This window comes from Sus scrofa, chromosome 3 (assembly GCF_054392235.1).
Source record: "Sus scrofa isolate SSC_HxYL_T2T_F1_AM1 chromosome 3, Sscrofa_HxYL_maternal_Yorkshire_Landrace_v2.0, whole genome shotgun sequence".
NCBI lineage: Eukaryota > Metazoa > Chordata > Mammalia > Artiodactyla > Suidae > Sus > Sus scrofa.
The window spans coordinates 125,814,080-125,837,577 of NC_139385.1; the positions used below are offsets into that span (position 1 = coordinate 125,814,080).

A 23,498-nucleotide genomic window follows, 5' to 3' on the forward strand; every position below is an offset into this window, starting at 1 on the left:
ATTCAAGGCCAGAAATAAAAGGGGTCAATTGCCCAGGAAAACTGGAGAAAAGCACAGGGCTCCATTTCGAGGTTGGGGGATAAGATAGGCGAGGATGGAGCCCAGGTCTGGGCCTCATCTGCGGTGCATGATTGGTGTCTGAATAGACTCCATCTTCCTCTGCCCGAGGCGGGGCAGCTGATGCTGCTGATAGTTGAGGAAGATTAGACCAGGGAGGGAGTTTCTGCTGCAGTGCAGCTGTGGCCTAGGTCTCAGCTGCGGCTCGGATTCGAGCCCTGGCGTGGGAACTGCTGTATGCCCTGGGGGACAGCTGAGAAAAAGGATTTAAAAAAAAAAAAAAAAAAAGATTGAATGAGGGAGGAAGATTTCCTAAGAGGCAGAGGAGAAGGCTGCCGTGGAGCCAAGGGCTGAGCGTTCACCTCCCAACTTCCAGTTTTTGTTTTCCTTGGCTAGCCAGTTGAGTCGATGAGGGAAGAAGTCCTCTCTCCAGCCCTTGTGGTCTGTCGCCACCGTCTGCAGGCCACAGAGAGACTGAGAAGTGTCCCTGAGTGTCAGGTCAAGGTAACTTCTGCTCCTTGTCTCCTCAGGCTGAGAAGAAAGCCAAGGTGATCGCAGTCATGAACGCCATGGAAGAAAACCAGGGGTCCACCGAGTCTCAGAAGGTGGAGGAGGCCAGTCCGCCCGCCGTGCAGCAGCCCACAGACCCCGCCTCCCCCACCGTGGCTACCACACCTGAGCCCGTGGGGGCCGATGCCGGGGACAAGAATGCCACCAAATCAGCCGATGATGAACCGGAGTATGAGGTGAGTGGCTGGCTTCCTCACCTGCCCGTCCCGCTCTCCCCACCCGACCCCGGGCCTCTTTTTCTCCCCGGTCCTGCTCCGTCCATTCAGATGGGGCTCCCTCCCGGCTGACTTGACCCTCAGATGCCCAGGGCCCGGCTTGCTGGGGCGGGAATCGGGGTGGCAGGGCCTCATGACCTCCGTGTAATGACTTTTCCTTGGGGCTCCAGGACGGCCGGGGCTTTGGCATTGGGGAGCTGGTGTGGGGGAAACTGCGGGGCTTCTCCTGGTGGCCAGGCCGCATTGTGTCTTGGTGGATGACCGGCCGGAGCCGAGCAGCGGAAGGCACCCGTTGGGTCATGTGGTTCGGAGACGGCAAGTTCTCGGTGGTGAGTTCCGGGTTTTGGTGGCATCCTGGGGCGGGGGTTCCGGGAGGGGCCGGAAGGGGTCTTGGTCCCAGGGCCTCTGGTTTTTTGGCTGGGGGCTTGGTTCGGAATTGGGGTGGTGGAAGGGGGCTCTGCTCGCCCCCACGCGTGTATATGTGATTGGAAGAAGTCCGGGAGATAATTAGGTGGCCCTTCCAGGCATCCCTTACCCGGAATTCCCTTCCCACCTGCGTTCATCCCCGCCCCCCCGCCCCCCGCACTTGGGTTGGACGCCTCCTTTTCGGCACGTCATTAATTACTGGTACACCCCGTCCTTTCAAGGGCAGAGGCCAGGTCTTGGTGCCCCCGGCTGCGACCTTGCCAGGCATGTGGTGGGCACTCGATGAGTGGGAGGAGGAGCAAATGAGGGCGGGTTGTGCCTCTAGGTGTGTGTGGAGAAGCTGATGCCGCTGAGCTCCTTCTGCAGCGCCTTCCACCAGGCCACCTACAACAAGCAGCCCATGTACCGCAAAGCCATCTATGAAGTCCTGCAGGTCAGTACCTCTCCGAGGGACTCAGCAGGGGGAACTTAGGTGGCGGGAACCCCTGTTGGTCTGGAAGCTGGAACGCGGGCTTAGGTCTGGACGGGGCTCTGCCTGTGAGGTCCTCTGGCCTCCTTCTCCTCTCACGGGCCCCCTTTCTGCACCCTCTCTCGCATCTGGCCTGAGCCCACCTTGGCTGGTCTCTTGACAGCCTCCCCTACATGTGCTGCCCTCTAGGTGGCCAGCAGCCGTGCGGGGAAGCTCTTCCCGGTGTGCCATGACAACGACGAGAGCGACACTGCCAAGGCTGTGGAGGTGCAGAACAAGCAGATGATCGAATGGGCCCTGGGAGGGTTCCAGCCCTCTGGCCCCAAGGGTCTGGAGCCACCAGAAGGTAAATGCAGGTGGACCAGCCGCTCCACGCCTGAGCTGGGAAAGCCGTGCTTGAGGAGAGCCACCAAGGCCTCCATCGAGATGCCCAGTGGGAATGGCCAGGGTCTCCCTCTCTTTGGGGTCAGGGTAGGGGCACTGCCTCTCTAGGAGAGTTGGGAGCCAGGAACAAGCTGGGCACTGGGCTGCACCCCACTGTAGGGGGTAGATGGGGTGGAGGAGGGAGCTGGAATTCCTTCTTGGCCAGTAACTATCACCTCATCATCTGCTTTCCTGGTCCAGAGGAGAAGAACCCTTACAAAGAAGTTTACACAGACATGTGGGTTGAACCCGAGGCAGCTGCCTATGCACCACCCCCACCAGCCAAAAAGCCCCGAAAGAGCACAACTGAGAAGCCCAAGGTCAAGGAGATAATTGATGAACGCACAAGAGGTAGTTGACCTGGCTCTGGAGAGTGGCAGGGCGAGGCCAGCATTCAGAGGAGTGGGTGTGACCCGAGAGGCCTCCTCTGATGCTGGGCCCTCCTCCCTCCGCAGAGCGGCTGGTGTATGAGGTGCGGCAGAAGTGCCGGAACATCGAGGGTGAGTCTAGGGGACAGCTGGGCGTTGACTCTGGAAGTCACTTGTCTGGTGCCGGTGGGGTGGGCGTGAGGGCTTGGCCGTAACGTGGCGGCTGGCATGGCGTAGTGTAGGTACTGAGGGGGTGTGATGGCGTGGGACATTGTTACCTGGTGCTGGGGTCTGTCCCACATGTCCCAGAACTTCCAGCCTGCTCAGCAGGCATTTGTCTTTCTGGTGCCGCCATCTTTCCTGTCAATGGTGTGGGCTGGTCCTTAGGCTTTAGACCACTCACTCCCGTGGGTCAGAGAAAGTCGGCCCCTCTTGGACTTGATTGAACTTGGCCTTTAACTTTCTCCCACCTGGTGGTAATGAGTGCCTCCCATGGCTGTCTCCTTGGCCTAGTGATGGTGTGTCCAGCTTGGGGTCGTCAGGGCCAGCAAGGATGAGATGAGGGACCCAAGGACATCTCCAGAGTAACTCAGGGCCAGGGCCCCCTTCTTGCAGGCGGGTTCTTATCCTCGTGAAAGCCTTTCTGGGAACCCAGTGGCAGTGCTGCTGGGAGATGAGTGGGCTGAGGTCGGAGCCACACTGCCTCCCTGTTCCACGGGGCGCCTCCTGACCGCTTCCTGCTTTCTTTCTGGCCCCATGCTCCAGCATGCCCCTTTTTATAACTTTTCTGGAACCAGGCTTTGGCCCGAGGTGGGAGGGGGCCCTTCGGTGACACCCTGCTTCTGCCGCTTTCCAGACATTTGCATCTCCTGTGGAAGCCTCAACGTCACCCTGGAACACCCTCTCTTCATCGGAGGAATGTGCCAAAACTGCAAGGTAGGGGCACGTCCGCTGGCGGAGAAGCCGGCTGGCTGACCTGGCCCCTGGGCTGTAGGCATCTGGGGCGGCTGTGAGCTTGGCTCCGAGGTCTGCTCTTGCAGCAGAATCCTGATAAGATGGACCCTTGGGTTTCAAGCGTTTGTCCTCCTGTGGTTTTTCCTCTGAGAGATCCTTTCGGCCCCCCGCCCACCCCCCCAAAGCCCCATTCTCATCCCTAGATGTGTGCTCCCAGTACTCCCAGCAGCACAGCCGTTCAGTGTGAAGTGGGGGGGAGGTGAGACGGGCTGACGGCTGGGTTGCTGCACCCTGGCAGGGCGAGCCTTCTTTCCCAGGCCTTCCTGCCTGCCTCTCCTCGCTTCTGTCCTCTTGGGCGGGAAACGGCATTCCCATCCCAGGTCTGCGGTCCAGGCCAGACTCTGGTTGGAGGGGGTGGGGTCACGTCTCAGGGCCTTGTCACAGTTCCAAGGCAAGAGCCAGAGGCTGGGTTTACAGCCCGCCTTCGCCCCGCTCCCTAGAACTGCTTCCTGGAGTGCGCGTATCAGTACGACGATGACGGCTACCAGTCCTACTGCACCATCTGCTGCGGGGGCCGCGAGGTGCTCATGTGCGGGAACAACAATTGCTGCAGGTGAGGGGCCTCCCTCCTCGCCTGTCGCCCTGCTGTCGCTGCCCGCCCCCTCCCTCCCGGACTGGCCTGGGGCTGAGTCCCCCTCTGTTCCCTTGGGCTCCTTTGCAGATGCTTTTCTTCCCCCTTTCTTCTTTGGCCACCCCAAAGCGCACGGAGTTCCCGGGCCTGGGATTAGAGTTGAGCCGCAGCTGCCGCCTAGGCCGCAGCTGCAGCAAGGCCTGATCTTTAACCTGCCGGGCGGAGCCGGGCTGGGCCGGCCCTGGGATGAAATCTGCCTCCTGGCTCTGCGGAGATGCCGCCGATGCCACTGCGCCACAGTGAGAACTCCTGCCTTCCAGGTGCTTTTGCGTGGAGTGCGTGGATCTCTTGGTGGGGCCGGGGGCCGCGCAGGCAGCCATTAAGGAAGACCCCTGGAACTGCTACATGTGCGGGCACAAGGGCACCTACGGGCTGCTCCGGAGGCGGGACGACTGGCCCTCTCGGCTCCAGATGTTCTTCGCCAATAACCACGACCAGGAATTTGTAAGTGCTGGGTGCTGGGTGCAGGGCAGAGGGCATCTCTTGTTGCCCCCCACCTGCCGGAGCCAGAGGGCAGACTCCGCCCGAGCGAGAGAGCCCTTCAGTTGGCCAGGGGCCTGGGCGACGGGCAGCGGGTCTGTTGGTCCCTCCTGGACGCTCACCTGGCTTTTGTGCTCGCTGCCTAGGACCCTCCGAAGGTCTACCCACCTGTCCCAGCCGAGAAGAGGAAGCCCATCCGGGTGCTGTCTCTATTTGATGGAATCGCTACAGGTAAGAGTCTTGGCATCTTCGTCCTGGGATGTGGGAGCTCTGCTGGGACTGTGTGTGTGAGTGTGCGTCTGGTAAAACACAATGACAGCTCACATCACAGCTGCTGAAATGCATTATCCTGAAGAGAAGACTTTGGTGTTCAGTGAAAAGTAAACGCAGTGATAAACCAGCACGTCCGGTGGGCACTTTCCTTAATGGAGGTGCTCAGGGGGTCAGGGGGCGGGGGGGGGGAGACTTTCCAGCAGAGGATGCAGATTTGTGAAGACTTTCACAAACCCTCAAAGGACAGGCTTGGCGATCAAAGCAAAACAGAGGCAGTTCTATTGTGCTTTGATTATAAGTCTCGGTGAAAAACAAACTATAAACAAGAGAGTCTAAAGAATATTTAAATCGCCCGTGATCCTGTAATTAGTGTTTGGGTGTGTGTCCTTTTACATTTTTTTCCTGTGCGTGTGTGTTTCTATAATCCTGTGTAGACAGATAAATACAATGAAAGGGTAGTGAATGCACACCGTGTAACCTGCCTTTGCATTTATGTTGTTTTGACCACTTTTTCATGTCAACCAGTATAGAGTACGTTATTTATAAATGCTGCAGAGGATTCCAAGGAGTGAAAGTAGCGTCACTTATTTAAGGGACCCCCTATCGGGCTGTTTACTTTTTTTTGTCTTTTTGCCTTTTCTGGGGCCACTCCCGCGGCATATGGAGGTTCCCAGGCTAGGGGTTGAATCGGAGCTGTAGCTGCCGGCCTACACCACAGCCACAGCAATGCAGGATCCAAGCCGCGTCTACGACCTACACCACAGCTCACAGCAACCCTGGATCCTTAACCCACTGAGCAAGGCCAGGGACTGAACTCACAACCTCATGGTTCCTAGTCGGATTCATTAACCACTGAGCCACGACGGGAACTCCGGTTGTTGGCTTTTGTTCCCGCTCTTAGGAGGTTTGTGGCAAGCATCCTTATACATGCATCTTTATATATTTAAACTATTGACTTTTAGGAAATACTGGGTCACCGCGTAGCTACTGTTTCTCATTTCATGTGGTTCCTGACCTGAATACTGACATGTCCACCCCTCTGCCCTGCCCCCGGTCCGCAGCGTCTCAGTCCTTAGGAAAGGAACAGCCCTCCTGAGAAATGGCCTTCATGGCACCAGAGGGAGATGGGGAGGCTGGGCACGGAGACCTCGGCCAGGGGGCCGGGGCGGGGATGACCCCCAGGCCAGACGTCTGTCTTCTGTTCCAGCTCAGGGCTGATGTTGCGTGAGCCTGGAGAGTTAACGCACAGCTTTGGTTTCCCAGGCGAGGACCGTGATGCCTTCTTAATTAAGCCACGTCACCCCCCTCCCCCGCCCTGGTGCCCCAGGAGGCCGTGCCAGCTCCTTGTGAGCAGGGGGAGTGGTGCTGTTTCTCCCGACGCTCTCAGGGGCTGTTCTGTTTCCTCGCCTCAGTTCAGCAGCAGGCGCTCGTCCGTGGTCAGGAAGTGCGAGTAGTTAGCTGGGGAGGAAACTCATTGAGTGAGACCGCCCACTCGGCCTTGAAAACACTCGCACCCCAGAGGAGGGCTGCCTGAGGCATGTGTGCTACCCCTGGATGGAGAGGGTGCCAAGTGCCGGGGCTCCCAGGGGATGGGAGGCCATCCCGGCGGCTGGGGGCCGGGGGTCGGGGGGTGGGGGTGCGTGGACATCAGCGAAGCCTTTCTAGAGCAGGCAGCATTTAGGTTGAGTCTTGACAGATGGTTGAAGTGCAGCAGGAAGTGATAGAAGCGCTGAGGAAGGACCAGCGCGTGCACGATGTAGAAAGAGCAGAGAAAAGGCCACCCAGCGTCCGCTGTTGTTCTCCCTGCTTCTGGAAACCCCCTGCTGTCTGTCTGGACCGCCTTCTGAGTCAATCAGACCAGGCACGAGATGTAACAGCCTCGCCGTCCTTGTTATTGATATTCCAGTTTGATCCAGAAGTTTCCTGCAGCTCTGTGGGCAGAGTAGGGCTGGGGCCTGTCGCTGACCCCTGGGTCCAGCTGGCCTGAGGCCCCTTCTGCAGAGACCGGGGTGCCGGGGAGGCGCCCCTGTGACCGTGCTTTTTGCTGGCTGGCACAGGGCTTCTGGTGCTGAAGGACTTGGGCATCCAGGTGGATCGCTACATCGCCTCCGAGGTGTGCGAGGACTCCATCACCGTGGGCATGGTGCGGCACCAGGGCAAGATCATGTACGTCGGGGACGTCCGCAGCGTCACGCAGAAGCATGTATGTCACTCTCTACGTCCGTAGCTCCGGAGGCGGCGCCTGCCCCTCTTGTCCTCCCCCGCTTCTCCCTCGAACTCTGCCTCCTTTTCCGTTTCCCTCCTCCTCCCAAGAGGGTTGGGGCCAAGTGCAGGGGGAATTGGGGAGCCAGCTTCCCTGGGCCTGGGCTGCCCCCCGGCCGGCTCCCGGGCCCTCTCTGGTGGAGCACTGGGGGTTGCCGCCTGGTTCCCGTCCTCCCGTTTTTGGGGTGGAGGCTCTGGTGGGGTGCTGCTTCCGTGGCCCCTTGTCCTTCCAGTCATCCATGCCGACCTCGAACTGCAGGCCCTCGGGGCTCCTGAAGGGCCCTTGGAGGGGATCAGGTGGCCCAGCCACCCTGCCTGGGGTGCACAGAGCCCAGAGTGCCCTCCGTCCAGCCGCCAGCCTGGACCCGGGCCCCCTGCATGGCTGCTTTTCCTGCTGGCCTCAGACTGGCCAGTTCAGTCCTTTCACTTTATTGTTTAGGAAACTGAGCCCAGAGAGCCTCAGTGACTTGCCTGTGGCTGCAGTGTGTGTGTGTGGCAGCCAGCAGTGTGTTGGTGAGGGTGTGGCAGCCAGGTCTCTTCTCTCCCGCGCCAAAGTACTTTTTTGCCAAATTCACAGATCGTTTCTCTCTTCCTTTCTGCCTCTGTCCCCGGACATCAGCCCATCACATTACCTTTATCCTCCCAGATCCAGGAGTGGGGCCCATTCGATCTGGTGATTGGGGGCAGTCCCTGCAATGACCTCTCCATCGTCAACCCCGCCCGCAAGGGACTCTACGGTAGGTGCTGCGCTCCCCCTGCGCCTTCTGAGCTGGTGCTTCCGCACGTAGGTTTCCTCCTTGGATGTTTCTGCCCTGGGACGGCTACTCCCGGCGACCCCGCCCTCCCTTGCCCTCCCTGTGCCCGAGCCCCACCACGACCTCGTGCAGACAGCCCCAGCTGACGGCTTTCTCTTCCGACCTCTCAGAGGGCACGGGCCGGCTCTTCTTTGAGTTCTACCGCCTCCTGCATGATGCGCGGCCCAAGGAGGGAGATGATCGCCCCTTCTTCTGGCTCTTTGAGAATGTGGTGGCCATGGGCGTTAGTGACAAGAGGGACATCTCGCGATTTCTCGAGGTATAGCCAGCAACCTTGGTTTGGCCAGCTCACTAATGGCTTCTACCTTGGACTGCTGCTTTATCCCTGTCTCATCTGCCTTGTGGAGCTGGGGACTGGTGAATTCCGCTTGGCAAGGGGCCCATTTGGGAAGCTCTGCACTTCCCAAGTAAACAGGGAGGAAGCCCACCCAGGAAAGAACATGTGGTCTCACTTTGAGAGGTCGTATGTGGGTGTGGGCCTCGGCGCTTGCAGGACCTGACTGTTGTAAACAGGGTGGCGTGCCAGCCTCTCGGGCTCGGGATTCTCTGTGATGTCCGCTGGGTGAAGCTTTGAGACGCCAGAATCGATTTTCCCCAATCGGCGTGGCCTGTCCTCGCTCCCTGGCACCGTGGCGGATGCTTTATGGCACCTGGGAAGGAAACACAGCTTATCCCAGTTTTTATTTCCCACGACGTGGGTCCCCACTTGGCTGTGAGCCTGGTTGGGCCGTGCACAGGGGGTTCTACGGCCAGAGACGCCCTCGGGGTGGGCACTCTGGGAGCCTGGGCCCATGCTTCTGGGCCTTGGGGTCAGTGACACCTCGGGCTGATGTTCTGACTCTGAATTTGAGCAGGTGTCTGTGTGGCTCGTCATCTGCACGCACAGCGAATACATGACACGCGTTGGCACTTTGTTTCTCAAAGCCTCCGGGGGTGGGGGCGCTAGAGCTGTGTGGTCCAGTGCGGTGGGCGTCTGCCATGTGTCGTGTTTAAATCAACATTAGAGTTCCTCGGTCGCCCCAGCCTCCTTTCTAGTGCTCAGCCATCTACAGCTGGTGGGCTCATGGCAGATAGAACGTTTCCCATCATTGCACAAGGTTCACTTGGACTGTGCTGGTCTAGAATGTTCCAGTGCCAGCACATGGAACATAGCTGGGCTTAATTTCAGCTTTTCCTGGGGGCTTCAGGCTGTCCCAGTGTGTGGCCTCCAGAGAGAGACGTAAGAGCCTTGAAGGCTTTAAGGCTCTAAACGAGCAGATGTCCTGACATCTTTGAAGCTTCCTCTCTGGCTCATCTCTAATCTCTCTCCTGTTTTATAGTCCAACCCTGTGATGATCGACGCCAAAGAAGTGTCCGCTGCACACAGGGCCCGCTACTTCTGGGGAAACCTTCCTGGTATGAACAGGTTGGTGAGAGCTCCGTGCCCGGGGTGGCGGCGGCTTGGTGTCTGTTGGTGGGATGGCGGCAGGATGGCCAGCCTCCCCCGCTGACCGGCGTGCTGCTCTGCCGTGCCCCCTGTTTCCGCCTCCTCGGGGAAGAAGGGGAGTCAGGGTGTAGAAAACACTTGCCTGAGAAACCAAGAACCAGGGCTCCCGACTAGGACCTTTGGAAGCACGCTCTCCATAGGCGACGCCGCCGCGCGCTGCTGCGTGAAAGGGTTGGCTTTCCCACATTGGCGATGTCGCTAGAGGCAGCTGGTCCTTAGTCTCCTGAGGTACATCTGCAGAGGGCGTGCTCGGGGATGGAAGGGAGAGTGGCACCCGCCGCCGGGCCACCTCCGGCCCCGGGAGAGAGACTCGAAGCCGCAGGCACCAACCGTGCAGCCTAGAGGGTCCTGCGCCCCCCGCCCCCTCACGGTGCACATTCGTTGCTGGCCTCGGGTCCCTTTTTGGAAGGATACCCTTTGTTTGGGTCACACTGAGATTTCGATGCCCAAGAAGGAGGAAAATGGCATTTCTTCACTAAGAATCGTACTCTTCAGACGCCTGTGAGGAGAGAGGAATTCTGGTTGAGAGTTAGTCGTTCGGAAGCAGCGGGAGATGCACCCAATCTAGGTGTCTCTTACGGAGAGAAGTATTTTCCAGAACATTTTAAGTGCGATTTTAAACCTCCTCGGTGTGCCTGTGAGATGGGAATATCAGTGAATCTGGCCTCGAGGATCTAATCTCTGCCATTAGCGTGACGGTTTAGGAACCTCCCAGTCTCTACCCATTTGCTAAGCTGCTGTTCTTTGCGAGGGCTTGTTGATGGGGAGGAGATGGGTCGGGGGGCAGCTGACCTGAAAACTGTCTCAGGGTCCACCTGACACTCCTAAGATGTCTGTGGATTAGAAAAATGGGCTGGCTTGTGGAGTCCAGTATTTTTATGGAGCCGCTAACCTAGTTCTTGGCCGTCTGGGGTGGTTCTTACCTGCTTCTTCCAACTCTAAAACTCCAGAAGGAGAGAGGTACTGCGGGGGACCAAGCAGACTGTGTGTGTGTGTGTGTGTGTCCGCGCGCGTGTGCGCGCATGCCCCCACATGTGCACATGTGCAAACAGGAACCTGGAGGCACAATTTAACCATAGGTCCTGGATGGCTCCCCACAGATGGTGGACCACTGTGTGAGGTCTTGGTTAAATAATTGGAGACGTCAGAAAAGGCGTGCCCCGAAGGTGATGGTTCCTGATCTGGTCTGCCTTCTGAGAAGTGACAGGTTCAGTGTCACAAAGTTTTAGTCTTCTGAGGACTGTGTCGAATTTGTCTTAACTGTACATTTAAGGCGGATAGTTGGATGAATTTCTTCTGGCAGGTAACCATCGCCATAGTCAAAATACAGAGTGAGAGTTCCCGTCTGCGGCTCAGTGGTTAACGAACCCGACTAGTATCCATGAGGACGTGGGTTCGATCCCTGGCCTCACTCAGTGGGTTAAGGATCTGGCGTTGCCGTGAGCGTTGCCGCGAGACACAGCTCAGATCTGGCGTTGCTGTGGCTCTGGTGTAGGCCGGCAGCTACCGCTCCGACTGGACCCCTAGCCTGGGAACTTCTACATGCCATGAGTGCAGCCCTAAAAAGACAAAAAAGAAAAAAGAAGACAGAACGTTCTGTCATGCCAAAACTTGCTTTATGATGGATACACTTAAAACTCTTTTTATGGAACAGCTATACAAGTAATTGGCTGTTTCCCCTCCTGGGCAGGTGTTATCTGTTTACTTGTGGTTTGAGACCACTTTTGAATTTACCCTTAAGGACTAATGCTTGGTGTCTGAGTGGCTTCAGGGTATGTGCACGTGTTTTGGGGAGTTTGAAAGGGGTTACGGCGTGTCCCGTGTCGTGGTGACAGGGGTTCTCTTTTACTTCCTGGGTGGGTCCACGCCCTGGCTGCGTCCCTGCTGTTTCTCTTGTTACCCTCTCTCTCCTGCCTCCTAGGCCGTTGGCATCCACTGTGAATGATAAGCTGGAGCTGCAGGAGTGTCTGGAGCACGGCAGAATAGCCAAGGTTAGCCCCAGCGTCGAAGCCCTCTGCTGGGGGTAAGGAGAAGGGCAGAGGCAGGATGAGCTGGAGCAGCGCCAGGGCTGTGTCCCGCCTGCCCTCGAGGGCCCCCTCTAAGTTGCCAAGGGGTTGTGCATCCGGTTGGCCAGAGGGAGGGTCCGGGGGAAAGCCTGGAGGGCAGGGAGAGAGGTCTGGAACCCTCGCTGGCCTAAGGCCTTCCTTGTTGAGCGTTGCTCACCGGTCCTGTGGGAGGTGGATGCCAAGAAGTCTTTGCCAGGGATCTGCTGGGGCTTTTGAATTGTTTGGCCAGGACCTATTGCACAGGCCTTCAGAGCAGAGATTCTCCTGTGATGTGGAAGCGCCACTCCTTTCCAGAGAACTCTCCCAGGACTGCTGGCACCCCAGAGGTGTCTTTGTGCCCCTGAATAATTTGGCCTCCTTCTGCCTGCAAGTCACTACCCCTGGGAACAAAGCTGTTCTGCGAAGACTTAGACAGACAGTGACTCCAGCTGCTGTCTCAAGTCCTTGGCCGGTGGGATTGAACTGAGGCTGGCCGAGTGACCTCGGGCCGGTGGGGTCTGTGGAGGCTCACCACGAGAGCCTGACCCCGGCCCCCGGCTGGACCGGGCCTCGTCGGCTTCCGACACAGCCGTCTGCGGCAGGTGCCGGGCAGCAGCGGACGGCGGCTCATTTCCTCTTTGCTCTCCTTCTCTTCTAGTTCAGCAAAGTGAGGACCATTACTACGAGGTCGAACTCCATAAAGCAGGGCAAAGACCAGCATTTCCCCGTCTTCATGAACGAGAAAGAGGACATCCTGTGGTGCACTGAGATGGAAAGGTACCCGGAGGTCCCCGGGGAGCCGTGCGGTTTCCCAAGCGTCTCCCAACACAGCAGGTTCCTGGGCGGGGCCCTGCCTGTTGCAAGGCTGGGGGTTGTCTCGGGCCCAGGCCCTGCCGCCTGGGCTCCCTCCCTCCAGTCCTGCTGGCCCCTGGGGAGGCCTTGCAGCTGCCGGCGCTTCCTGGCTTCTCCCTGCTCGTTTTCGCAGGACCGTGTGGGACCAGGCCGGCCTCAGGGCCCCTGGACTCGCAGGCCAGACTCCTCGGCCCCGGGTTAACTGCAGCCTGGCCGAACAAAGAGCCCATTGACCCAAACATCCAGAGCAAGCAGGCTGACGCCGGGCGCCAGTTTGGCTCCCTCGCAGGTTTCACTCCTCGCGGGGCTGCCGCCGCCGCTGGCTGCCTGTGACATGCAGACCCGGGAGCCCCGCTGCGGGTGCCCGGCTCGGGTGGGCCGTGGGCTCTGGGCGGAATTGGCAAGCGCGCCTTTCTGCTGTCTGGTGACTCGCCAGTCGGTGGTCGTGGTCACCTGCCTGTAACCCCCCAGGACGCCCGCATCTCCAACCACTTCTCCAGGACGCCGCAGGCGCGCTCACCCCGCCCGCCCTGCCCTCTCTCCGCAGGGTGTTCGGCTTCCCCGTCCACTATACCGACGTCTCCAACATGAGCCGCTTGGCGAGGCAGAGACTGCTGGGCCGGTCGTGGAGCGTGCCGGTCATCCGCCACCTCTTCGCTCCGCTGAAGGAATATTTTGCTTGTGTGTAAGGGACGTGAGGGCAAACCGAGGTAGTGACACAAAGTTGTTAAGCAAACAAACAAAAAACAAAAAACACAACAAAACACCAAGAACATGAAGATGGAGAGAAGTATCAGCACCCAGAAGAGAAAAAGGAATTTAAAACAAACAAAACGCAGGCGGAAATTCCGGAGGGCTTTGCCTTGGACAAAGGGTTGGACATCATCTCCTGATTTTTCAATGTTACTCTTCAGTCCTATTTAAAAACAAAACCAAGCTCCCTCCCCAGCCCACCCCCCCCTTTTTGGGTGAAACCTTTTGTTTTCTACTCTTTTCAGAGGGGTTTTCTGTTTGTTTGGGTTTTTGTTTCTTGCTGTGACTGAAACAAGAGGGTTTATTGCAGCAAAAAAAAAAAAAAAAAAAAAAAAAATTGGTAACAAAAAATAGTAACCATACCTTGCAGAAGAAAGATGGAAGAGAAAGAAAAAAGGAAATTCTATAGAAATTTATATATTGGATTTTGTTCTTTCGGTTTTTTTTTTTTTTGGTTGTTTTTTTGTTTGTTTTTTTTTTTACTATATATCTTTTGTTGTTGTCTCTAGCCTGATCAGATAGGAGCACAAGCAGGAGACAGAAAACAGACACTCAGGCGGCAGAGTTCCCTCCCAGCCACTGAGCTGTCTTGCCAGCACCATTCCTGGTCATGCAAAACACAACCCAACTAGCAGCAGAGAGACGAGAACACCATACAAGACCCTTTTATACAGTATTCAGGTGCCTACCACACAGGAAACCTTGAAGAAAATCAGTTTCTAGAAGCCACTGTTACCTCTTGTTTACAGTTTATATATATATGATAGATATGAGATATATATATATAAAAGGTACTGTTAACTACTGTACAACCCGACTTCATAATGGTGCTTTACAACAGTGAGATGAGTAAAAACATCAGCTTCCACGTTGCCTTATGTGCAAAGGGTTTTCCCCACGGAGGATGGAGAAAGGGAGACAGCTGGGAGGTGAGCCGTTACCGAGGTGGGGTTTGGCCCCCCCGCCCCTTGGTGCTTCACCAAAGGCGAAGGAGGAGAATCTGGGAACAGCATTCTCCCGCTTCTCCCTGCCAAACGAAGGGGGTGAGATTCGGTGGTCGGGACCGTGGAAAGCTGCGAGTGGGATCCATCCAGGCTCACGCAATAACAACCTTTCGAATTTTTTCTTTTTTTTTTTTTTTTTTTTTTTTTTTTTTTTTTTTAAAAGGAGACTCCCTCGGCAAGATGGCAGGATGAGGGGTCTTCACTCCCAATTTCTCACATTAGCCGATTCGAGGGCTCCTTGCAGTGGGATCAGAAAAAAATCCAGAGTGCGGGCAGGTGACAGTTCAAACCCCACCTGGAGCAAATAAAAAAACATACAAAACGTACTGGTGCTTTCCTGTCTAAGTCGCTTTTTGTGTGTTCTTTTATGAGGCCCCCACCATCCACCCTCTGTGCACAAGGCGGCTTCCAGCCCCTGGAACGTGATGTTTTTGGTCATCTCCAAAGGCTGCAGTTTTATACTGGGAGGCTGATGACACCTTTTGTTATAATTATTCTTATGGTTCTGGTTATAATTATGTTTGTTTTCGGATTTTCTTTAAGAAAACAAAAACCCAACCCCTCCTCCCTTTAGGTTTCAAAACAAGGTGCGGGGAGCAGGGTGCTTCTACGCTAGTGGTGGCCCTGGTGCCCTGGCTCCCCACCCCTCGGGCCAGGTGGGCCACTGGGCGCAGCGACAGCTGGGCGGCCAGGGGGTCCCCGAGGCTGGCCTTCCGGGCGCGGCCCTCTTCTCTTCTGCTTCCCTCCTCTCTAGTTGTGTGTCAGGGCTGGAGGGAGGACGGGGCGTCTCTCCCCCCGTGTGTGATTGGAGTGCTGTGTCTTTCTTTTCTAGTACTTGGTCTGATGATAGCTGTGCTCTTACCTCGAGTCAGCAGCACCTGGAGCCCCAAGTGCGCGACACTTGGTCCCGCTTCCCACCGAGGCAGGCGGCCTGGCGTTGGCGGTAGGCAGGGACAGCAGGGGTGGCTCCAGGGTGAGGGCCCAATGGGCAGATGCCTGCCTGGATAGATGGGGTGTAGATATGTGGCATATAGAGATTTATATTTTATAAGGGGAGGGGGGAATGGCACCTCCTGGGACTGGCAGGGCTGGGAGGTGTGCTGTCAAGCACATGGGCCCACGTTCGCATCCCTTGAAAGATAGGGCCTACGGTGATAGGCGCTGTATAAATACATAGATAGGGTCACGTATAAGAAATATTATGTCGTGGGGAGCGGGGGAAGGAGGCTCAGTGCTGAGCCTCGGGCCCCACTGCAGACAAGCCCCACACCAATCAATCCATCCCAGACGCACACACAGGAACATGTTTCTATACTGATGTATAACGAATGTGCGTGTGTGCCCGTGCGTGTGTGTGTGTGGGCGCACACACACGCACAGACACACACGCAGCCAGGGAGCTCCCAGCGCGCTTCTCCCCTGGATTCAGGACTTGGCGGAGTCGGCCCTGCAGCTCTTTACCTCTGTTGCCCTGATTGCAGGTGGACTGTCAATCCCAGAAGTTGCTAGGTGCTGAAAGCAGGAAAAGGAGGAGGTTTTCTTTTAGCAGGTGCTCTCCTCTAGCAGGTAGCGTTTCTCTCTCTTTTGCCCCTGGTGATGTCAAAAGATTCTTCAGTTAGCAACCTGTGACACTGACCTGCAACCCTAGGCACCAGTCAAGTCAGCCCTCAGCTCCCCCTACCTATTCTACCGATTTCCAAAACGAAACTGACATCCAGGGCTGTCTTGGCCAGGGGGCTTCCATTCGGAAAAAAAATGGGACCTCGAACCTCATCTTGTGAATAAAGCAAATCAGTAGTTGGTGACAAAACTTCAACCAAGCTTTGAATCCCTTGCTCATTGCTCAGGAGGAAGCTCACGGCTGGCGGCCCCGGCCTCCTCCTTTTAGGGGTGCTTAGTCTGGACTCCACGATACTCACTTCCTGCTCAGATTGGTTTTTCGGATCATCCCCAGTTGCTCCCTGCCAGCTCCGCACTGTGACGGCAGGTGGTGACGATGGGCTCCCGCGAGGGCCTGGAGCAGCTGGGGGGGATCCCTGTGCCCCTCCCTCGTTGGAGTCTGTACCTAACTGTGGTGCTCACCCCGCCCCCTCCTTCTCCGGCCAGGCTCCATCTTCCTGGCCTGGAGCCCACCAGCACCACTCCAGGAGGCTGGGGGAGGAGGGCTGCCGCAGGCAGTCCAAGGTGCTCCCTCCCCCGCCGGCCCGGCCAAGGTCTTCCCAGCCCCAGGGTCGGGATGGTCTCGTCCTCTGCGCACAGACTTGCCAGCCCTTTGGGCTCTCCAGGGCCTCTTGTCTGCAGCTTGTGTGCAGGAGTTTGCCCTTCCCAGTGGTCCAAGCTCCACCCAAGGGGTCCATGTGGTAGCCGAGGATGTGGCTGAGCCTGTGGGGTCCGCGTGGGCCGGGCAGCTTGCTCCGTGGGGGCCTGGTGGTTGTGTCTGACACCTGTTCCTCCCAGTGTAGCGACCCGACTAGGCCCGAGGGGGCTAGATGCGCCCTTGCAGGCGTGAGAGTTAATCACCAGCTTTCCTTGCAGCCACACCCGTGGGCTCGGCCCCACAGCAGAACTTGGTAGGGTACAGGGACCTTGGGACTGTGCCATCTTGGCCAAGCCCGGGCACTCTTCACAGTCTGCTTCCAACCCTGGGGGTGCTTCTGGGGACAGAAATCGGGCCACCTTCGGAAGGGGATTTGTGCCTGGACAGGCTGGGGCGAGGCTGTGTGGGGATGAAGACGGGGGATGGTTATCCTTGCTGTGCGCCAGGCTGAGGGTAGAGGCAGGAGAGACCAAGCTAGGGAAAGTTCTGGAGCCTGTTCCCTGGAGGGAGGGGCTTCTTTCTGAAGAACAGGCCCATTTAACAAATCCCTAGAACCTGAGGATGCTGTCCCCTACGTCCCGCAGGTGCCAAGTGGAGTGTGGTGCCAAAGACACCTGTGGCTCTGGCCCCGGGGGAGGTAGCCGGGGCTCCGGCCAGGGTCACAGAGCCCTGGGTCGCCTGCCCCAGGAGGAAGCTTGTCTCCAGCAGGTGGCTGCTGAGCCCCTTCCCTGGGGACTGACCAAAGGCTGGGGTGCAGCGGGTGAGGACTGGGGGGTCTTGCAGTCAGTGGGTGACAGCCCCGTGTACCACTGTCCGTTTTTCTTTCTAGACCCCAGACCCTTCCTGCTATCGAACCTTCTGCTAGGAAGCAAATTTCCCAAAAGAGCATGCAGGACCGCTTAGCTTTTGAGACGGGCCAGGAGTGGTTGGCTGGCGAAGATGCCTGTGTGGGTTTTTGGTGAGTCGCTAGGCTTTGGGGCAGGCAGACCCGGCAGGGAGGGAAGCTGGTGGCAGTGGGCTGCTGAGGGCCGGCTCCCCTGACTTTTCCCGGGGCGGCAAGGTGGGAAGAGCCCACCGGCTCCAGCACAGGCAGGGCTGTGACCGCAGCGAGGGAAGGACCACTTCAGTGGAGCCGTTCGGGGACTGGTCTCGGTCTTGGTCTCTGGGATGACATCAGTAGAGAGAACGTGGATCTGGGAGGCGGTTCTGAATTCCTGTGGCTGTTCTGCTCGGTGCAGAGACGCCCTGGCACTGGTGTCTTTCAGAGGTGTCATTTTCAGGAGACTCGCAGGCTTCGAGCGGTGGGGCCTGCCTGGCACCGTGATCTGACGAGGGCTGGTCGTTTCTGTGGTCAGGGCAGCAGCAGAGCAGAGAGGCTGGTGAGAGCTGGGTTTCTAGCCAGACCCCGTTTGGACCCCAGGAGGTGAGGACTCTGAATTTGTCATTGGGCATGGTCCAGGCTGGATGCTCCCAGCGCTTGTGGTTAGAGGTGACACTGGAGTTGTCCTGCCCTCTTTCCTCCACCTTGGGAGGGATGGTGTAGAGCTGGAGTGGCCCTCCTGGCCGTTCCCTGCCCAGGCAGGGATTAGCCACAAGTGTTCGGAGGATCCAAGAGGAAAGAGAATAGATTTCTGTCAAGGGTGGATGCCACTGTTCTAGCAGGAGCTCGCAAATCTTTACGTTTTGGTAAAGGAAGGCTGAGGTCTTTAGGAGGCGAGGGCGCCCTTGTACTTCAGAGTCCCGGCCGAGCGTGGCTTTGGTTGGTGACCTGCTGTTCACCACTGACCCTCGGCAGCAGAGTTCGGGGAGAGGGAGAAACAAGCAGGTCGCAGGCAGGAAGGACGAGGAGGGAGGGGGGGCCCTTGGCCCTTTGCGACTGACTAAGTTGCCCAAACCGAGGCCCGCAGTCTCCTGTGACTCCAGTAACTGGAACCCCCCCTCCCCCCAGGGGCGTGGGAGGGCGGCTCTCTCACCCTCCCATCCCCCCACCCCCCATTCCCCCCACCCCCACTTCCTCCGGGGGGGGGGGGGGGCCTCCAGCCCTGGGCCTGAGGACATGAGCAGGGATCAGAGAGCATCACCTGAGTCCCATTTCACTTCACAGACTGATTTGGTTGCACAGCCCTAGAATCCAACCAACCCCCCAAATGCTGAAATTCCTTAGAATACGCAGAGGGAGGAGGTGACTCAACAAGGTGCTAAAACATTTTATTAAAAATATATATTGTTAAATTAAGTCTGCTGTCTGGACAATGACTGTTTGTTTTGTTTTCTTGTAGTGGAGTTTAAAAGAGACTATTATTTTACTCTGATATATTATTATTAAAAAGGCATTTTAACTTTGTACTTGAAAACTAAATGAGCGATTTCATGTGTTTTAGCTGAGGCATTGAAGTAGCGGGTGCTTACCTATTTGTGGGAAATCATGTATTCATACTGAAGAATAAAATCCGTAGCTGATTTGGTAATAACTTTTACTGTTACAGACGATTTCGCTTTGACCCCCGGCGGGAGAGCACTTTTACTGCACATTCCACGCAGCTAAATGCAGGACTTACTCCCCGGACCCTTCCCCTCCCAGCCCTGTTTCCTTTCTCTTCAGTTCCTCTTCTGACTCTCTGTCGTTGTTGTTTTTTTCTTTTCTTTTTTTTTCTTCCTTCCTGGTTCCAGCATCCTTTCACCACTGTATTTTTTTTTTTTTTTTTTTTTAGGGTTGCTTCTCTATTTATTGACAATAATAATGTACATTTCACAGTCTGGTTCTGGAACGCTGGGGAGGGGCGCGAGTGAGAGGGCCCTGGTGGGTCCCCACTCCCGCCTCCCGGGGTTCCCGTTGTATCTCTGTGTAAGTGATGCTCGTGACATAGCTGTTTATGAAATAATTATAAAGAGGTCAGTGCGTACAGCAGATGTAGAAAGTCTGTCAGTTCCGCCTTCATCACATATTTTTTTTTTTTTGTGCCCAAAATATAATAAAGCTCCTTTCTAATGTACTTGTGCTGGAGAACACTTGAATAAATGGACTGTTTTTGTGCAAAAAGAAAAACAGAAAAAGCACCGTAATAATGTCCTTTTGTCTTGCGTCTCCTTTCCCCTGACATGACTGTTCGCAGCCTTCTTCGGAGGGGCGAAGTGCCCCAACCACGAGCCTCTAGCTTTGGGTCTAGACTCTGCGGTTCCTCCCTTTAAAACGTCACCTTCGCGAACATTCCATAGTGACTGTAAACTGGGTGGGAAAAAAAAAGGGTGGTTTGGTTGACTGGAGACTCAAAGATAAGTTATAGTGAGGCGGGTTTGCTAGAAAAGCACATTCTGACCAGGGCTGAGCCACAGAAGTGCCCAGCGTGGAGTGGAGAGAGGAGGGAGCCTCGTGCCAGTGGCAGACAGGCCAGGGGGCTTTGCTTATGGGCACCATCCCCCTCTCGGCCCGGGGTGGGGGGGCGGTGGTCTCCAAAACACAAGGGCACCCAGAGGAGAGCAGGGGGCCGGTGGGCAGCCTGGGCTGTGCAGAGGACCCTGGAGACCCAGGTGTTTGGCCTGAAAAAGGGAGCCTTGGGAGATGTTTGCGGTCCCGGACAGGGCGAGCCCCGGGGCTGGAGTGGTTCCGGGTGGCTGGGCCCATGGGGCGGGCGGAAGAGGGGCCCGGCGGCAGAAGTCAGCCTATTTCGGCTGGGCGTGAAGAAGCTCCTTTCCCGCGCCCGGCCCGCAGTGCCAGGGCCGCCCTGAGTGCAGTCAGCTCGGGCAGGGTCAGTTCAGAGGCACCTGACAGCCCCTGGGGCGCTGCCAGGGGTCCTGGAGCCCCCCGGTCTGCTTTCTTCTGGCTGCCCACTCCTCCCTGGCACTGTCTTGCCAGTGGCCGGTGCCTTGTGGTCGGAAGAGCCTGTTCACACGCGACGACCCCTTTGCCCTCCCGATTGTTTGCCTGACCGTCCCGAGCTCCTTGTCCTCCCATCCAAGAGACTGATCGGAACACACAGCTCATCTCCCCTCCGAGACCCCCGCACTCCACGCGGCTGTGTTCCCGGCCCCGCGGTGCCCCGCAGATCTGGCCAGTGGTTCCTTCGCTTCAGGGAGGGTTATTCGAGGTTTCTTTTCTACATTCGACTCCGGGGGAGGTTTGGGACTACACCACTTTGCTGGCAGCTTCGAAAGAAATTATAAGGGGAAATCTGAGAAAAAGAAGGAAATGACAGCGCCCCCCCCCCGCCCCCCCCATGGGCACTTTTAATTTTCTTTACAAAGTTGTAAATGTATATTTAACTTTTATCCTACTCTTCTCAATATTTTCCAGTGTCAATGTGGAATTCTTTTTTAAAAAATGGCTGCATGGCGTTTTCTTGTTGGATGTTTGTTTCTATATATATGCATTTTATTTTAGCTATAAATAGAGCTGCAATAAATATCTTTATGTGTTGGCTTTTCCCCCCTACATTTTGTATTTTTTCCTTAAGATACATTCCCAGAAATGAGACTTCCTGGGGCAGAGGAGATGAACATTTTGGGTGGCTCCTGGCGTACTGGCCTGATTCCCTCCCAGAGGTCAGCAGACAGTGTGTCTTCAGCTCTGAGGCTCTTGGTCCTTAATGTGACCAGTGCAGAAACGTGTTCATTTCCGTGGGAAAGGAAAGACTCTAGACATTTTGGAGTTCCTGTCATGGTGCAGCGGAAACGAATCCAACTAGGAACCATGAGGTTGCGGCTTCCATCCCTGGCCTTGCTCAGTGGGTTAAGGATCCTGTGTCGCTGTGGCTGTGGTGTAGGCCGGCAGCTACAGCTCCGATTCGACCCCTAGCCTGGGAACCTCCATATACCACAGGCGTGGCTCTAAATAGCAAAAACAAAACAAAACAATTAAAAAAAAAAAGACTAGACATTTTATGTGAGAGAGAAGCTAAAAATGTGAGATGAGAAGCCAGAGGTGGAAAGCACACTATGTGATAGCTCAATGTTGCAACTTAGCTCACCTGGAGCGCCCTCCTGGAGGAAGCCTGGCGGGGATGGAATTCAGACCGAATCTCTGAGACTCCAGGTCCAAGGTTAAGGAGAAAGGTGAGGGCGCCTTTGCTGCCCTCTGGCTCTGACAGCCAAAGCTGAGCACCCCAGTATCCTCTGAGCTGGGGGTGGGAGGTCCCACAGCTTATGGGAGGGAGCTGCTGGGCTTATTTTGCTGATAAAAAACCATCCTGTGAAGTTCTTTCCCAGACTAAAAGGTGTCATTGGAGGGGACAGGGTCACTGCCCAGGTATGTCTGCCCCGGGTGGGGAGATGTCACACTCCGCCAGACCCAGGCTTGCTGGTCCAAGAGAACCTTCCTTGGGCAGGTCTGGAGTGTAATAGAGGAAGGAGGGAAAGCCGGGGCTGGCTGGGTGGGGGAGCCAAAGCCATACGAGCAGGGCCAGAGGTGCAGCTGTGGGCAGCAGGTGTAATTCCCGAGATGTGGGGGTTAGGGGAGGGCTGTGGCAAGGCAAGAAAGTGTCTCTGGAAGATGGGGGCACAGACATCACGGCCGAGGGCTGGGGCTCCCCTTGCGCAGTCTCCTGACATCACCCCAAAGCTCCCTTTCTCTTTAACTCCAGCACGCTTTAGACAGTCGCGGCCCACTCACCTCAGTGGAAGCTTCTCCCCTCAGCTAGGATCCTATGTGGGGGTGCAGCTGGGTTGGGAGGAAGCACCTGGGGGTTTGGGGCTAAAGGCCTCTGAGAGGTGGGCAACTGAAACAGCAATTTTCAGAGTTGGATTCTTATCTCAGAGAGCAACGCTGCCAGCCCCTCACTTTCCATCCCAAAGTCCCAGGTGCCCTGAACTGTGTCAGAAGAATGACCGCCATTTAGAACCCACGGATCTGGATCCTGTGTGGCCTGACAGGTCAGCTACCCTTCTTTTTTTTCTTTTTTTCTTTCTGGCCACCCCGAGGCATGTGGAGTTCCTGGGCCAGGTATCCGATCCAAGCCCCAGTCATGACCCAAGCTGCAGCTGGTGCAAGGCCGGGTCCTTAACCCACAGGGCCGGCCAGGCACTGAACCTGTCCCAGCACTTCCGAGATGCCCGCCGATCCCGTTGCGCCACAGCAGCAACTCCATCAGCCACCCACCTTGAGCTGGGACCTTCACATTAGAAACTGGATTTTGTCTTCTGGTCAAGCATGTGGGCTCTGGTGCTCCCACCCCCAGCCCTGCTATGTGGACAGCTTGGGCACTGGGACAGCGAGGGGCCCTGCCTGTAAGAAATGCCATCACCCAGCCCCCTGAGCCCAGGGCTTCAGCTGAAGCCTGTGAACTTGAGGAAGGAAGCCCAGAGCCTCGGGGAAGCTCTGGCCCTGGCGGAAGCACAGACTCCCCACTCTGCTGAAGGAAAGAACTACCAGCAGAGGGAAGGCTGGTCCAGCCCTTGCCTGGCTCCCACTCTCACATAAGCCTTGTCCACCACCAAGGTCCTGCCTGGCTCTGGGTCAGGACTCCCTCCCCCAACCCACCTCTCTGGCCCATCTCTGCACCCCCCCACACACCGCCATCCCGCCACCCAGCTCTGAATCCCACTCTGTCTGGCCGTGGCTCCCTCTGCCTCCCGTGTTTCCCACGGATCATTTCCCTAGTGGCACCCACCCATCTCACACACGCCAACTGTCCCAACTCCTATTCAGATGCCCTGCTTCTCTGTTCCCAGCCTTTGCCAGCTCTGCCTTCTCGCTTCCTGTTCCCCGCCCCAGGGCAGCGCTTTCACCCTCCCATCCCCCCCAGCCCGTGACCTCTCAGAACCTGGGCCCCGGGTGACTTCCTTCCTCCACGAAACCCCTTTCTCCCTGGGCTCCTGACATCACACCCCTGGGTCCCTTCCTCTTCCTGTTCCCCGCGCGAGGGAGGGTCCAGGGCTTCCACATTCGCCTCCACGCCCACCTTGACCCCGCCCAGAAGCCCACCTCCATGTATCCAAGTGTCCGCTTAGCCCCACTTGGAGGTTAAACAGGTACCTCCGACCTGGCCTGTCAAAACCCAATTCCTGGTCTCCTCCCAGCTGGCTCCTAGCCTTCTCCATCTTAGT

General features: G+C 56.8%; 2 protein-coding genes across 17 annotated transcripts in view; both read left to right on the forward strand.

Annotated features, from left to right (window-relative positions):
• DNMT3A (DNA methyltransferase 3 alpha) overlaps nucleotides 1–19,514 on the forward strand; it is a 107,251-nt gene extending 87,737 nt beyond the window's left edge. For 8 of the 16 annotated variants that reach the window (XM_085015309.1, XM_085015307.1, XM_085015306.1 and 5 more), the window contains 17 exons: nucleotides 588–803; nucleotides 1,013–1,171; nucleotides 1,594–1,701; nucleotides 1,927–2,083; nucleotides 2,362–2,511; nucleotides 2,616–2,660; nucleotides 3,385–3,464; nucleotides 3,983–4,095; nucleotides 4,434–4,617; nucleotides 4,800–4,884; nucleotides 6,984–7,129; nucleotides 7,835–7,925; nucleotides 8,114–8,262; nucleotides 9,323–9,408; nucleotides 11,411–11,480; nucleotides 12,193–12,311; nucleotides 12,934–13,555. In XM_085015309.1, coding sequence (XP_084871435.1) covers nucleotides 588–803; nucleotides 1,013–1,171; nucleotides 1,594–1,701; nucleotides 1,927–2,083; nucleotides 2,362–2,511; nucleotides 2,616–2,660; nucleotides 3,385–3,464; nucleotides 3,983–4,095; nucleotides 4,434–4,617; nucleotides 4,800–4,884; nucleotides 6,984–7,129; nucleotides 7,835–7,925; nucleotides 8,114–8,262; nucleotides 9,323–9,408; nucleotides 11,411–11,480; nucleotides 12,193–12,311; nucleotides 12,934–13,075 — 2,100 coding nt within the window. In that variant the 3' untranslated portion in view covers nucleotides 13,076–13,555. 16 annotated transcript variants of the gene reach the window in all.
• On the forward strand, nucleotides 14,044–19,514 carry LOC146404928 (uncharacterized). Its single transcript, XM_085020129.1, has 5 exons — nucleotides 14,044–14,068; nucleotides 14,687–15,086; nucleotides 17,290–17,418; nucleotides 17,741–17,883; nucleotides 18,947–19,514. Exons 1-4 carry the CDS (start codon nucleotides 14,044–14,046, stop codon nucleotides 17,787–17,789), a joined length of 603 nt encoding a protein of 200 aa, XP_084876255.1. The 3' UTR covers nucleotides 17,790–17,883; nucleotides 18,947–19,514.
• Nucleotides 19,515–23,498: the final 3,984 nt, after the last annotated feature.